The sequence below is a fragment of the Echinops telfairi genome, unplaced genomic scaffold (assembly GCF_000313985.2).
Source record: "Echinops telfairi isolate 266 unplaced genomic scaffold, ASM31398v2 ScPeMD7_7424;HRSCAF=8462, whole genome shotgun sequence".
Lineage (NCBI taxonomy): Eukaryota > Metazoa > Chordata > Mammalia > Afrosoricida > Tenrecidae > Echinops > Echinops telfairi.
The window spans coordinates 19,710,763-19,725,372 of NW_022111324.1; the positions used below are offsets into that span (position 1 = coordinate 19,710,763).

At 45.6% G+C, this 14,610-nt stretch overlaps 1 protein-coding gene across 4 annotated transcripts in view; it reads left to right on the forward strand.

Annotated features, from left to right (window-relative positions):
- The window catches only part of RASAL2 (RAS protein activator like 2), a 111,473-nt gene extending 97,554 nt beyond the window's left edge, over nt 1-13,919 (forward strand). For 2 of the 4 annotated variants that reach the window (XM_045297917.1, XM_045297919.1), the window contains exons 14-17: nt 1,170-1,372; nt 2,973-3,060; nt 5,893-5,923; nt 8,250-13,919. In XM_045297917.1, the coding sequence (XP_045153852.1) occupies nt 1,170-1,372; nt 2,973-3,060; nt 5,893-5,923; nt 8,250-8,392 (465 nt within the window). In that variant the 3' untranslated portion in view covers nt 8,393-13,919. The remainder of the gene's footprint in view (nt 1-1,169; nt 1,373-2,972; nt 3,061-5,892; nt 5,924-8,249) is intronic. The other 2 variants (XM_045297918.1, XM_045297920.1) reach the window with 1 other exon arrangement.
- The last annotated feature ends 691 nt before the right edge of the window (nt 13,920-14,610 follow it).

Genomic DNA, 14,610 nt, shown 5'->3' on the forward strand with positions numbered 1-14,610 from the left:
TCCTGCCCTACCAGGTCTCCCACACCCACCTCCCCACCAATTTGGATCGCTTGTTGTTCCCTTGTAAATGAGGTAATTTTATATGAAAACAAATCACATTTTATAAAGCACCATGCAAAGGTCTCATAGTCACTGATGAACATACGTAGACCACAAGAAAGTTTATGCTTCTCATCATGCTTAGAAAGTGTGAATATAGCTTAGAAAATGCGAGGCTGCAAAGATGGGGCCTTTCTGGTTTTTTAAAATCGTAACAATTAAAAATAATTACACTTCCATGTAAGAAAGGACCCATATAACCATGTGAATTATTGAATTCATATAAAGTTAACTAGTGAGAAAATAGACATCTCTGTACCCAGAAGTGGTACCAAATAAACAGTTGAGCCACATCATGAAATGGGTTTTAAAAACAACAACAAGAAGACGTACTGCTATGGAGTCGATTCTGACTCGGAGGATCCTGCACAAGTGGAGTGGAGCTGCTCCTTTGGGTTTCTGAGGCTGTAAGTCTTTCCCCGAGCAGACAGCCTCATCTTTCTCCGAGGAGCAGCCGATGGCTTCCTAATGCTGACTACGCCGTTAGCAACCCACTTCATAACCCATTGGGCCTCTGGGTATCCTTGTAACAGGGCCAAAGGGCGGTATTAATCAGTTCTAGTGACCAGTGTGTTTTACACCTTTACAGTTGGAGAAAAGGCAGTAATGGCCTACTACGTGCCATCAAACCCTGCTCAGTGGTTTAGTAGCTTAGCGTTACAGAAATGTTGCTTGTTTTCTGAAGGAATGGTCCTCGTAGAAAGAGGGAGCGGCGTTGTGTCAGAGACCTCGCAGTGCAGATAATGATGCCGAAGCTTTCCTGTTGGTGTGGAGTGATTTGTCAGGCTTCATGCTTAAGCTTGCTTTTCACCTGCTCCCATATGATACCTTCACAGATGGGATGTGACTTGCAGCAACTGGAAGTCTAATGTAGAGAGAGCTACATAAATATAAAGATTGTAAATGCTAAGTAAAGGTTGAAAATGTAATTTTAGGGAGAAAGCCAAGTGGCGTTACCATTTATGAGTGTTGATAACTTTAAAGAAGGTTAGCAGCACATGGCCAGCGGCCGCTCAAACTGCATCCATTGCTCTCTCTCCCTCTCTGACTCCTCTTCTCCTCTGCTTTAGTACGAGCAGGAAATTACTAAGCTCAAGGAGCGCCTGAGAGTGTCGAGCCGGCGTCTGGAGGAGTATGAGCGCCGGTTGCTGGTGCAGGAGCAACAGATGCAGAAGCTGCTGCTGGAGTACAAAGCCCGGCTGGAGGACAGTGAGGAGCGGCTGCGCAGGCAGCAGGAAGAGAAGGACAGCCAGATGAAGAGCATCATCAGCAGGTCGGAGAAGCCCTTGGTGGTGGAGGGGCAACGGAGAGGTGGGGAGATGCACAAAGGCCCCAGAGAAGAGCAGCAATAGCTGGCTATAGTTCTTAAAATTTCCTAAATGTGAGGCTGCAGTTGCAGTCGAGTTGACCCGCAACTCCTGTGGTCCTCCATAGCATTTCCCAGGCTGGGGCCTTTCAGAAGCAGACTGCACGCCTCTTCCAAAGCACCTCTGGGTGGGTTCAAAAGCCAACCTTTTGGTTAATAGTGACATTTGACCCGTTGTGCCGCACAGGAATCCCTTGGGGGAGATTATGAGAAAGGTGGATTTTACCAAGCACTTATATAGCACTTACCTAAGAACTTTGTTGTTTTTGTTGTTGTTGTTAGGCACCATGGAGTCGGTTTCAACTCATAGCAACCCTATGTAAATAGAACAAAACATCGTCTGGCCCTGCATCATCCTCACAATTATCCTGCTTGATTCCATTGTTACAGCCACTGTTTCAGTCCATTGCACTGAGGGCCTTCCTCTTTTTACGGTGTCCCTCCACCTTATCAAGCAAGATGTCCTTCTCTAGGGACTGGTCTCCTGTTAACACGTCCAAAGAACGTGAAATGAAGCGTCATCATGCTTGCTTCTAAGGAGCATCCTGACTGTACTCCTTCCAGGACAGACTTGTTTGTTCTTTTGGCGGTCCATAGTACTTTCCATATTCTCGCCGTAGTTCACATCCCTCGATGGTTCATTCAGTCTCCCTTAGTCAGTGTCCAACTTTCAGATGCATGAGGTGATTGAAAACACCATAGCTTGGATCAGGCACACCTTAGTACTTTACAAATAATAAATTGTTTACTCTTCATTATAATCCTTAAAAACGGTCTTTTTCTAATTTTACAAAGAAACAAGCAGAGGCTCATGAAGTCACCTACCTACCCAAGGTCGAACAGTAAGTGGTGGGGCCAGGATTTCAATGCAGGCAGTCAAGCTCCATAGCCCATGCATGAGGTGTCAATATTTTCAGCTATGGAAAGGTCAGGTAACCTGAGGTTAGAAAGACTTATTACTTTAGTAGTATAAAGGTCCCTAATGATCTTACTAAGGAGCGGCAGTGATGCAGTAGTTAAGTGCATGACTGCTAGCCGAAAGGTAGGCAGTTGGACTCACCAGCTACTCTGCAGGAGAAAGATGTGGCAGTCCGCTTCCAGAAAGACTCACAGCCTCGGAGACCATGCCCTGTCCTCTGGGGCCTCTGTGTGTCAGAATTGACTCAGCGGCAATGGCTTGGGTTTAGCTTTGATAATTGTACTAAAAGCTGTGATATTTTAGGTTGAACTAAGTTATGCTGAGGGGATGATCGAACAGATCAAATAGTCATGGAAGAAATGATTGCAAGAGAAGCATTCCCGAGAAGACGAACATGGGCTTTCATCACAGAAGAGTCACCCTTTGACTGTGGGTTCTTCCAAAGTGGATGAGAAGAAGGGAAAGATGGTTGAAGATAGCAGTATTTAGAAAGGAGAAAAACTACTGAGCTCTTGTGCGTTCTGAGCTTCTTGTTCTCTGTGCTAGTGAATGTGAAGATGTGAATGTCTCCTTCCTGCTGTCTTCTAGGCTAATGGCTGTGGAAGAGGAATTGAAGAAGGATCATGCAGAGATGCAAGCAGTTATTGATGCAAAGCAGAAAATCATTGATGCACAGGTGAGCAGACTCCAAACCTAGTAGAAGGCACTTGTTCAGAGTAAATGTTGTTTCCTGCCTTCCCATTCTTTGCAAATGCCAAGGCAGGAAAATTGGTCTGTGAAAAGTTCTTGACATTACTTTTTGAGGATTGAAAGAGTTCCTATGTGACCTTCGTTCCTTTCCCTTCCCCCTCACTGGTGACAAGTCTGTTCACCCAGCAAAGCATTAGCTTGCTATGTGAAGTTGCTTGACAAATCTCAAACTGATGCATGATGGGATTTCCTTCTCTCCTTGTGGAAAGGTGGGCATTCTCTGAAGGGGTAACTTTGAAGAGGACACTGCATTTGTCTGACTTGTGACTTCCACTGACCATTGCGTAGCTGTGACATTCACGGTCTTGTCAGTCACGTCCACTGTGCAGTCAGCCGCCAGCCCCAGAAGCAGCAGAGCTGCAGGGGAGGCAGAGTGGGAGAGATTCCTTTCCTTGTTCTCCTTTCAGTCCGGGGTTTGGCACTGCTGCTTGGAATTTGCTTGGCTGCCCTTTGTTGTTGTTGCTGTGCTTAGAGAGCCTCTTTTGATAAAACTTGGTAAAAGAAAAGGTTGATGAAATCGGAACCTGGATCTCTACTCACTGCAGCTTATACCTGTGACACCAACAGGGCAGGTGACTGCCAGGAGCAGCCCACAGGGTTACTTTAGTGATCAACACAAAATCCAGTAGGCAGGATCTCATTCATCTTCATCTTATCAGTGCAGAATATGGTTGTATTTCTGAGACTTAAACAAATAGCAGAAGGAATGCGGTTTTGATGGTGCCTGATCCAGCTGCTGAATATCCCTGAGGACAGCTTAGCCAGTTTTGCATGTCTCACGTCTAACTGCCATGTTGTGTCCCAAATGTAACAATAAAATTGGGAACAAGGTCTTTACTCACAAATGTCATGCTCCCTTCTCTGCGTATCATGCTCCATGTCCTTCCATGTGCATGGAACACCTTAGTTTCTATAGAGGGTCCACGTGGGATGCATTTATTTTTCAAAGGAATTGAGAGTGAGACTGAAAGCACAGCTCTGAGGCGTATCCTTCCAGGGCCGCCACTGTCTGGCCTTGCCACCAGGTATGGAGTGGATTGCCCCTCATCAGCATGGTTCCCCCTGAGGATTATGGGCTCCTCTGTGAACTCCTTAGTCGGGGAATATTTGGGCCCACTAACAATCACTTTTTAAAAGTCTGCTGTAATTAACTGACTTGATCTTCTTTTTACCCTGGCCAGGTGTCCCTGAGGTGAATGCTTTGAGGTAGCCATTTCTCTACTGAAAAAGAATTTTTTTTTTACCCAGAGTAACTGCCTAGATAAAGAAGGAAATTTAGTCAGGAAGACGAACGTTGCTGAATTTGTACTTCTGAGTATTCAATATGACAGGATAAAGCAGGAGTAATTTTCTAACGACCGTGCTGTTCTAATAACTGGAGCTGGTTGAAAGACAGACAGTCTGAAGCTGTGGGGGGTTCAGCTCTGTGTGTCGGTATTCCCTGTCCCTCGTTTGCTTCTGAAGAGCTGTACTCTCCTCCTGGCCCCTATTTGAGATCTAGAGCAAGGTAACTGGGTGAGTAGCAAGAGTCATCGTCATGGACAGTGAATGCCAGGGAGGGAATCTTCTTAATGAGTGCTCAAAACCCCCTGGAAATAAACAGCTTCCTCTCAGCTGACTAGAAGTGTCATGCTGTCAAGATGGAGAAATGGTTTCCAAACAGCAGTTCATCCCGTGCATCTGACCTGGCTAACCTGGATAACAGTGGGGCTCCGTAACTCAAGGCAGTGGTTCTCCAATGACCCGGTTCCCCAAGCTATTTTGGTGGAACCAAAGGCACCTTGCATAGGTCAGGTCAGTCTTCAGCTGCTCCTATTGGCTGTTCAGCAGCAACCACCCCTCTCAGCTCACAGATCAAACCACACTAGAGTTTGTTAAATATATGTTGCTATTCAAACATAGGTATTGCTGCTTAATAAATTATTCTACCAGAGAGCCTAAAGAATACTTATAAACTCTTCTAGAACACATTTTGAAATAGTGAGCCAATTATCACTTCCTTCAAAAGAGGGTTTCCAAGTTCAAGCTATTGCATTTATTGATACATTAATATCTTCTTATAGCAAAAACATTTGGACATCTTTTGACATCCTTTGTAATGAATGACTTTTTGTATCAGATCTTTTGTTTTGTGAGTCTAATCTTTCACCTTGTGAGTCCAAGTCTGGCGGAGTCTCTGGCGTCATTTAATAGAATGAAGACATATTTGTGATGAGTACTTCCCAGTGAGGTAACCTGTATTTTTATGTCACTAGCATCAAAAAAAAAATCTGAAAAGAATATAGTGTAGGCCTAACATTTCCCCAAATACTCACAGGTCGGGTACCCAGTGACCTGGCTTTCATCTCTCAGCAGCCCCGTGCTCTCACAAAACGGCCTGGAGTCAGCCTCTCCCTGTCCTTGAGTCAATGCACACTACCAGGCTTGGGTCAGCCGCTCCCTAGACTGGGCCTGGGAAAGAGTGAGCACTGCATCGCTGATACTCCACCCAAAGTAAGTTCCATTAGGAGTGACAGGACCCCATGTCCCAGACCTGGTAGCATGGGCCTGGGGAGGGAGGGCACTGAGGAACCAGCTTTTAAAGCTTACCAGAGCAGGCAATGTGTCACCTCTCATTCCCTCCCCAGCTGAGTTGACATTGACGCCGGATCTCTCCATGAGCCTCAGATGGAGATAAGAGAAGGGCTTCCTCCTAGGGGAAGCAAAGCAGCTGCCTAGTTACTGTTGCAAGTGATATCTCCACTGTGTTAAATTACAGGTCATAAATGGAGATGAGATTATTCAAACAGGCAAGTAAACCCTGTCCGTTCTCTAGCTGAGCAGTCGCCAGCCTGGCCCAGTGCACTGGCCTCCTACACATTCCAGCTCCTGCCACTCCCCCCAGAAACCCTTCGTGTCAGGAACCGACTAGATCCCTCTGGCTGCCAATCCAGGCAGATGCTCAATGTCAGGGCATCTTTTGCCAACTAAAGTTGCCTTTCAAAAATCCCTGTTTGATTTTTTTTCCCATTACTAGTATTGTTTTGCCTCTTGTCTGATTTTGAGGATTTGCACAGCAGGGAATTACAGAGGTCACCCTACTTGGGAACTTTGAGCTATTTATGAGGGGCTGCTTGGATTGAATTTTACCCTTTTAGACAATAGCCATTGAGAATCATTCTTGGCCTTATTTTTGGCCCTGGCAAAATCAAATACTAAAAGACATAACTTTTTTTTCCTTTTTTCTAATGAGCTCTGATGAATCTAGCTTTCCTCAGTATTAAGACCTCCAATTTATCCCTATAGTGAAATAACTTGTTCTCACTTTAATAAGTTGTTCCTTGTTCTGTTTATAGATACTCTTTTAGGTTTTGGTGCCCACTGTCTAATCCTTATCCAGTGACTTTTAAAAGATCTGTGCTTATTACCACAGTAAACTCTTAGGACTAAAATTTTTTAAGTATTGTTTTGTAAACCTCAAAAATATGAAAAGCCTCACGAGTCTTTCTGTGAGTGTCGCCTATCCTTCAGACTCAGAGGCCTGAGGTAGAAAGTGTCTACTCATGCCAGATCAGTGGTCAGCTCAGGCAGTAGCACAGATTGACTTTATGTCTCCCCCTATGTCTTCCATCAGGGCAAGGAGGGGTTTTTTTAAAATAATAGTGACAAGTGCAAGCTAATGTTTTAGAGTTCTTCCCCCCACCCCATAAGTTTTGAAACTCAGACTACCCTGTAATCTGCCATGCAGATGCTTCTCCGCCGCCCCCCCCCCTACAAAGTAGGAGATTACAGGGAAGCATTGATTGTTGTTCTTTTATATAGTTTTGCCTAAGTACAAAGGGATTTCAAAGAATTTGTGGAAAAAATGGACTTGAAATAGAATTTTTCCATGAATTTTTTAAAGTCTTCTGTTTTTCCTCCCGGACAATGGACTACCTATGCACCCATCTGTCAGCCTGCTCCCCCCAGAGCGGTGCTGTACTATGGCCCCAGGTAGCCACTACTATAATAGCAACCAGCCCTCGGGCCCACAACTGCTGGTGCCCAATGAGCTTGTCCCAGGAAACCCAGCATCTCCCAAAGAGAGAACAGCCCTCTGGGATTTGGGCTTGTTCTTGGGGTACTTCCCCTTATCATTTATCGGCCAAACTGTCTTTTTCAGAGTTAGCTTGTTCCTGAAAAGCGTAGACTGCACATGGGACAGGTCTGCCGAGAGCTGGCTAGCTCAGAGTAGAGTGGCTCTCTCGTGTTAGACAGTCCCACTGCCCTCTCAACTGTGTTTTGGCCCTTCCCTTCTGCCTCCACCACCTCCACCCCCACCACCATCTTTTTGTAAATTTCACAATCCTTTGATCCAAAGTAATATAGTCCAAACGAAAATAAAAGGTGTATTTTTGGTTTGGGTTTTTTGGGTTTTTGTTTTGTTTTTTCAGAGATTCCAAAGCAAAATACAAACAATCTCCTTATGGGTAGCCGCCCTGGCGTGAGTGCCTCTGAGCTGGAATGGGCCTAGGAGCCGTGTGTTCTGTGTGTCTCTCATGTGTCATGTTTATGGCGTCCCCTCCAGCCACATCCCGCTCCCACACTCAAGTCACCCCCCAGGCTGAGCTTTTGGCTGCTTTCCCTCTCTTGCTGTTGCATCCTCACTTTGTCGGTGATATAAACTGCCACCGCGTATGGTTTTAATTTTGAGCACAATGTGAACCCGCGCCCAGCTGTGACTGATGCGCCCTCGTTGGCTCTCGGAGCCCATAGATCACATGCACTTCCACCTCTGTGAAATGAAACCTCTGGTGCTTCTTTCGTCGCCTCCCAATTCCTTGTTTCCATGTTGGGAGAAAAAAAAAAAGCACTCCCTGGTGTGCAAGGCAGCTAGACACCTCCCTGCCCTGCCCATAGCGCTACCTGCAGAAAGGAGAGGAGAGGCGATGCATGGAGACCCCTTGGGCCCAAGGGGAGCTCCCACTGACTGACTGATGTGCAGAAAGAGGCAGAGACGTTCCATTTGTCTGGGAGCATCATGCGTGCTGCTGTCCAATACAAAGCGTTGGTGCAATGGTTTCCAAAAGCAAGGGTGTGTCGTGGTGCGGGGTTGCTACATGCGGTCTAAATAAAGCCCCGGTTGGTGTGTTGTAGGAAAAACGGATCGTGTCCCTGGATTCGGCCAACACCAGACTGATGAGCGCGCTGACCCAAGTGAAGGAGCGGTACAGCATGCGGGTCCGCAACGGCATCTCCCCCACCAGCCCCACCAAGCTTTCCATCACGGAGAATGGTGAATTCAAAAACAGCAGCTGCTGACTGTGCGCCGAAAGCAGACGGGCTGCGGAGGGAGACCAAAGGAAGTGCGCCCGAGCTCCTTCCCGCCCCTCCTCCAGCCCCTCTGGTTTTCAAAAGTGTTGCGAAGGCAGAAGGACCAGATGATGGAAGAAAGGATCCTGGTTTTTCAAGGCATAAGGCTGAGACTCCAGGGTCGACACTTGCCCTCCGGGTCTCTTTGTACATAAGGGAACTTAGTTCTGGGCCATGTACAGAAAATGCCACTGTAATATACCAGAAGGAAGCAACTAATGTAGATTACCTTTTTAATTATTGCTATTTTTATTATTGTTTTCCTCTTGTTGAAAGCACTACAGTTTTTAGAGGAGGAAACGTAGGAGTTAGGTGTGAATGAAGCTAGAGACCGAGGGTCTGACTGACAGAAGCACACAGTGCAGTAGGACGTCGTCAGAGTGAACTTTCAGGGATTCATCTGCCCGTTTAAAAATCCTGCTCCGGCCCATGTCCATACAGAAAACATGCCAAGATCCAACCAAACCTTAGATCCAAAGACCAAGATCTAAACAAAAACCATCATTTACCCCGCTGATCAAGCAAGACTCATTCTGGTCAGGTGGCTCATCTGATTTGGGGGTTCACGTTCAGAGGACACAGCTCAGAGCTGTTACATCCAAACTGGGCTTCAGGAGTGAGTTCTGTTGTGCTCCTGTCAATGTTTAGTCCCGTCTGTCTATGGCAGATAGACCTCCGTTTTAGATAGGGTTTTTAAAAAAAAAAAATCCCAATTATAATAAAGAGTGTTGGATTTTCCTCTTTAGAGTTTACGAAACTATTAGTATCTGTGTCTCTACTTACCACCTTCATTCACCTTCACACATATACTGCCCTTCCCTCTCCGCTGGTGGGCGCATCCTCGCCAGCAGGGTTTACTTTCCCCTGGAGAAGGATTTTTTCACCTACACGGGGCTTCACAGAGTTCGTAGAAAAATCAAATTAAAAGATACTGCAATTTTCCCACACACTTTTCAAGGCCCTTGAGAATGCTACCCATAAGCCATCCGAAAGCCACCCCTCCCCACCCCTTCCTCACAGAAAAGGGCTAACTTCACCAATAGCAGGACTCTCTGAATATGCCCTGATTTCAAAAAGAATTTTCCTACTTGGAAATTGTACTTTTAGTTCAGGATAAATATTGTATCCTTTGTACTGGCGAATCTGTAGTCGGGGTAATTCTAACCTAGGGCTTCAACTTTGAAATTGCTTCTTTTGACTCTTACTTTCTCAGTACAATTGGAAAGGAGATCCAGAGGTGAAGCGGCACCCTCATAAGAGTGAGGATGACTGATGAAAAGGGAGCTGAGAGTGTGAGGACGGATGGCACCTGCCCGCGCTGCTCCCAGCAGGCTGTGAAGGCCAGGCTCCCAGGGCGCCTGGCTGTAATGAGCCGTCGTCAACCTCGTCATCAGACTTCATTTTGGGACGCTGTGTTACAGGGAAGAAAAAGCCGCCGAGACCGACTTAGTCCCTTTTTCCTAGAGGTGTGTGACGTGTCATCTTGAATGCAGCCCTGATTATCAAAGTATGGAATGTTACATGTTAAACTGACATATTCTGTATAAATATAATATACATTGCATATCTATCCCCACACATGTACATGTAACTGCACAAATGGGAACAGTCCATGCCTTCTCTGTCATAGCTGTCAGATATGAAATGTTCAAAAAGGATTTTGAATCCCTTTAAGCAAGGTCTAAGCAGCCGTTTCTATCTTGAGAAAGCAGCGATGCTTCTCATTGAGTTAATGGTGTTTGTTTTAAGTTTGAAAATGTAAGGAAATACAAAAGGAAAGGGGCAAGAGGAAAAGACCCAAGGGTCCCATGTGCGTGAGGTGACACAGATTGGCCTGTCTATATCACAGAGGCTGTTAGGGGACCGTTTGTGTCTCTTTCTCGTGAAGCCCACACTGGCCCCCATGCCCTCCTTCTTTCTCCAGGGCCTGGGCTTGTGCCCTGCTCTCCTGAGCGCCTCCCTCACGTGGAGCTCTGTAGTAACCCTTGCACTTGAGTAACCCACACCATGGCCCTTCCTTTGCCCCCCAGAGTCTTTTGAAAACCTTTCCTTCCTAACAACCTCTGTTAGTTCCAGACAGTAATCTTGAAGGGGGCTTACCATGCTTAACTGCTCCGCAGACCTCATGGCCAGGTGTTCTCTGGACCCTTGCTAGTTAGTTGTTTTACCAGTTAGTGCCCTGCCCAAGATGAGGGCACAGTGTGGTCAAAGCCAGGTCGTTCGGGAAAATGAGTTAGCAGTGCTGAAGCATTGCCCTTTGTTCGGGGGCAGGGAAACATAAGCATCAGCTTTTCTCGCTGGCAGAGCATCCCATCTCTGGCCACGTTTAATTTCTCCCATGTGAAAAGCTCCCAGTATGCCTCAGAAAACCGGGTAAAAGAACTGTTCTTTCCAATGGCTTAGAGAATGTAATGTGAGTGGTCTCTTGCATGGAGGTTTGGGGGCTCTCGAGTGTTGGTGATGGATTATAGAAGACTGAAAAGATTACCTGAATGGGGGCCAAGGGGAACAAAAAAGTCAGATGTGTTTTTGACGGATGCAGTGTATCTTGGTGGGAGCTCCAGACAAGGTTGTCAGCATTGGAAGATTGAATGCCTGCAACTTTGGAATAGAGGGTACAGCCCCTGTTATCAAGTTATCTTAAATGAAAAGAGTAGGGGCAGGGTTTCAGGATGGAAGTTCAGAGTTGTTGCCAGCTGTTAAGTTTAGGGTTGTAATTTGAGCCTATCTGAGTCATTTTCTGTTTCTTTAGAGAATACTGCAGTCTATAGAACCTATATAGGAGAAAGCAGCAACATTGGATAATGAATTTTTATGGAGGTGTTCCTTCAGCTCGAATAGGTACATAACTTCTGTTTTGCTAGGCGGAGGTTCCTGGTTGAAGAGAAACAAGGGGGCTAGGATAACAGAGTCTTGTACTCCTTGATGGGGGGCAGGGCAGAGCAGGGTGAGTGGGATTCAGGATTTGGGTGACGTGCTCCCTCAGCATTTGCCTGGCTGACCACCAGACTTGTCCATTACAAAGAATATAGTCAAATGTTGGTAGAATTCAAGAAAAGAGTTGCATGCTCCCCTTTCATATCACGAGCAATAGGTTTCCTGGGCCTAAAAAGCAGAAAAGAGTCTGTCAGGTCATTGTATTGCCTGAGTCTCTGCAATAAAAAGCCATGACAGCGGGGAGGTGATAACCGGGCAAGGACAATGGACGCTGGAGCACTGGCTGCATCCCAGGCACTAGGACCAGTGGGCTCTTGGGGTGAGGTAAGCACGCTGCTGCAGCGTTCTGCTTTTCTGCGTGATAGTGAGCCAGTCAGAATTCCCATGCGGAGGGGTTCCTAGCGCCCCTTTCTTCTGATGGTGCTAGGCTGTGCTGCTGAGGGTGAAAGGACACAAGGGTTCCTGTCTGGACTTCTGCCCCTTTCTATAAACAGTTACCCTCTGCCCTCAGGCGTGTGTGCAGATCTCTGTCTACTAGGCCTGTAATTCTTACAGGCGCCGAGCTTCCCTCTGTCCTCAGAGGCTGGCGAGGGTGGGATCAGTTCTTTGAAAGCCTCAGAGCAAGACAACTGCCATCAAAAAAGCCTGCACTGGTGGTTTGCCTTCCTCTTAAAATTAGTTGCCCTTCAATCTGGAGTTCCTGAGCAGGCTGGCTATGGGACTGAGCTGGAGGAAGGCCCAGGGTTACCTCAAACCCAAAGTTCCGCCCCACAGTAATCCTGGCTCCGGACCAGAGACTCTGCAGCAGCGTCCCTCCCTTGTCTCAGCCACGTCCTGGGAGATGTTCTACGTGGTCTTCATGTTGTGGAAAGTCAGACGGCAGTCTGCTCCACTCCCTGCCCTGTTTAAATGTCACCGTGAGAGCCTCTGGCGGAGAATTTGGGATACTTTGTTCCTGGTGGGTCTTTTTCCCTATCAATCAAGTTAGTTGAAGGACTTAACTTTACTAGGTTTGTTTTGTTTTGTTTTTTAAGAGAGGAAATGTTGGAGTGTTGCATTTTTAAATAGGCTCTTTTCATGTTTGAATGATTGGCATTGGTTCTAGAGACATCCTCTTGTTGTCCTGATCCAGTTTTGAATACCCCGAGTGTAGGAAAGACGAGAGTGATGAAATGTGCATGGGGGAGAATAAATATCTCATGAGCAGGGAAAGCACCTGAGGAAGATACATGAACCAAAAAGGGACTGATGCCTGTCCACAGCCCAGTGGCTTCAGGGAAGCAGGAGGCATAGCCCTCGCTGGCGCTTCCAAACCGGATAATTGGGCCTGTAGGCAGCCGTGCATCTGCATGGGCGCACACGCGCACATACTTCCGAGGCCTGCCCGTTCTGAGGGTTAATCCATCCCACAGTAGTGATTCCCAGACAGTTTTGTTTGTAAAGCTTATGACATTCGTTCTTTCCTCCTAAAATGTACAATATGTGTTATATGCAAATATAAGTTCAATTCACTCGAAATTGATCTTGTTTGACATTGTCCCCAGTAACCTAAATATTGTTATTGGTGCCATGGGGAGTCCTGGGAAGAAAGGGAGGCTTCACTGATGGAGAAAGAACTGACTTTGATTACTGATCTGTTAACCCTCAGCTGTTGGCTCAGTCAACCCAACAAGACTTGGGAAGTTCAAGGAACAGGCAGGCAGTGTTTTATAACCCACACTTCATTTCAACATGTACACTAAGTTCCTGCTCGGTTCTTAGTTTTCAATGAAATACCATCATGTTTCCATAGGGAACTCTCTCGGTGTGGGCATTTAAAATCAGATATATCTGTTCTAGAAAGTTCTCCATAGAACCTCATTTTCAGTGGTCTCCATCAATTGTGTGTGGGTGCAGATGTTTATGTATACATCTCACATTTATGTCATTTCAAATCTCCCAAGGGAAAACATTTTAATTCCTCAGTCACTGAAAGGTTCAGTAGTAGTTGACTCAAACCACCACCTTGCAGAAAAGTTCAAATAAGTAGTAAAGGCTACATCTCGACTGGTGCTTAAACATTTCTTAGACTATAATGAACTCAAGCAGACAGCAGCAGCACATTCACCCAAATCACACCTGTGAGGAATTTACCTTCTAAAATCAGAGATTTTCCCTCCCTCATCTCCAGGGCCTTAATAAGAGTGTGTCCTTACACACGACTGTTTTACAATGATAGCTCTAAATAATTTATTTTTATTTCAAGAAAGAGAAATACACCTTAGAAAAACAAAACTCAAGATTTTATTTTATTTTTAAAGCCATATTTTTGTGCTGGTAGCACTTAGATTGTTCCATATGTGAGCCCCATATCTGCATTTCATTACCTGGGTTTGTTCTAAAGAAGATTTATTTTTGTTCTGTGAATAATTTTTGACAGTTCTTGTACATGTACAGATATAGATATGTTTGAGGTCTTTTATTGATATTCCTACAAAGAATACAAATAAACTTTAACTTTAAACATTTCAAAGTAAACTTGGTGCTGTATGCAAAGATTATTATCTCACTTCTCACATGCCTCTGAGTCTTACCACACTTAGAGAAAAAGAAAGAAAAAACATGTAGAAACAACATTCTGAAGGCATAGTTTAACATCAGGAAGAGCGTGCCTTAGCATGAACGTACAGGTAAAAAGTACTGAAAAACAGGACATTTAACTAGCGTCCACACATCTTGTGTTTGCTTGGACCAGCGATTTTCAATCTGTGGGTCGTGACCCCTTTGAGGGGTCAAACAACCCTTTCACAGGGGTCTTAAGACCCGAGACACTGCTCCTCTTTCCACCTCAAGGCGGGTCCGCCCACAAGCAGGTCCGCCCACCTATGAGGACCCAGCGTGAAGACTGTTATCCATGCTACACCATGCTTCAGGACAAAATTTATTTGTCATTAGAAATAAATATTTCATAATATATAATTACATATTGTTTTTGTGATCACTGCTTTATGCACAATTTGTAAACAACGAAAATACATCCTGCATATCAAATATTTACATGATGATTCATAACAGTAGCAAAATTGGTTATGAAGTAGCAATGAAAATAATTTTATGGTTGGGGCCGCTGCAGCATGAGGAAGGCTGAGAACCACTCACTGGCTTAGACCCTTCCAGAGTGCCCATCCTAGAGAGCTTTTAATCTTTTGAGCACATCTTTACACAGATA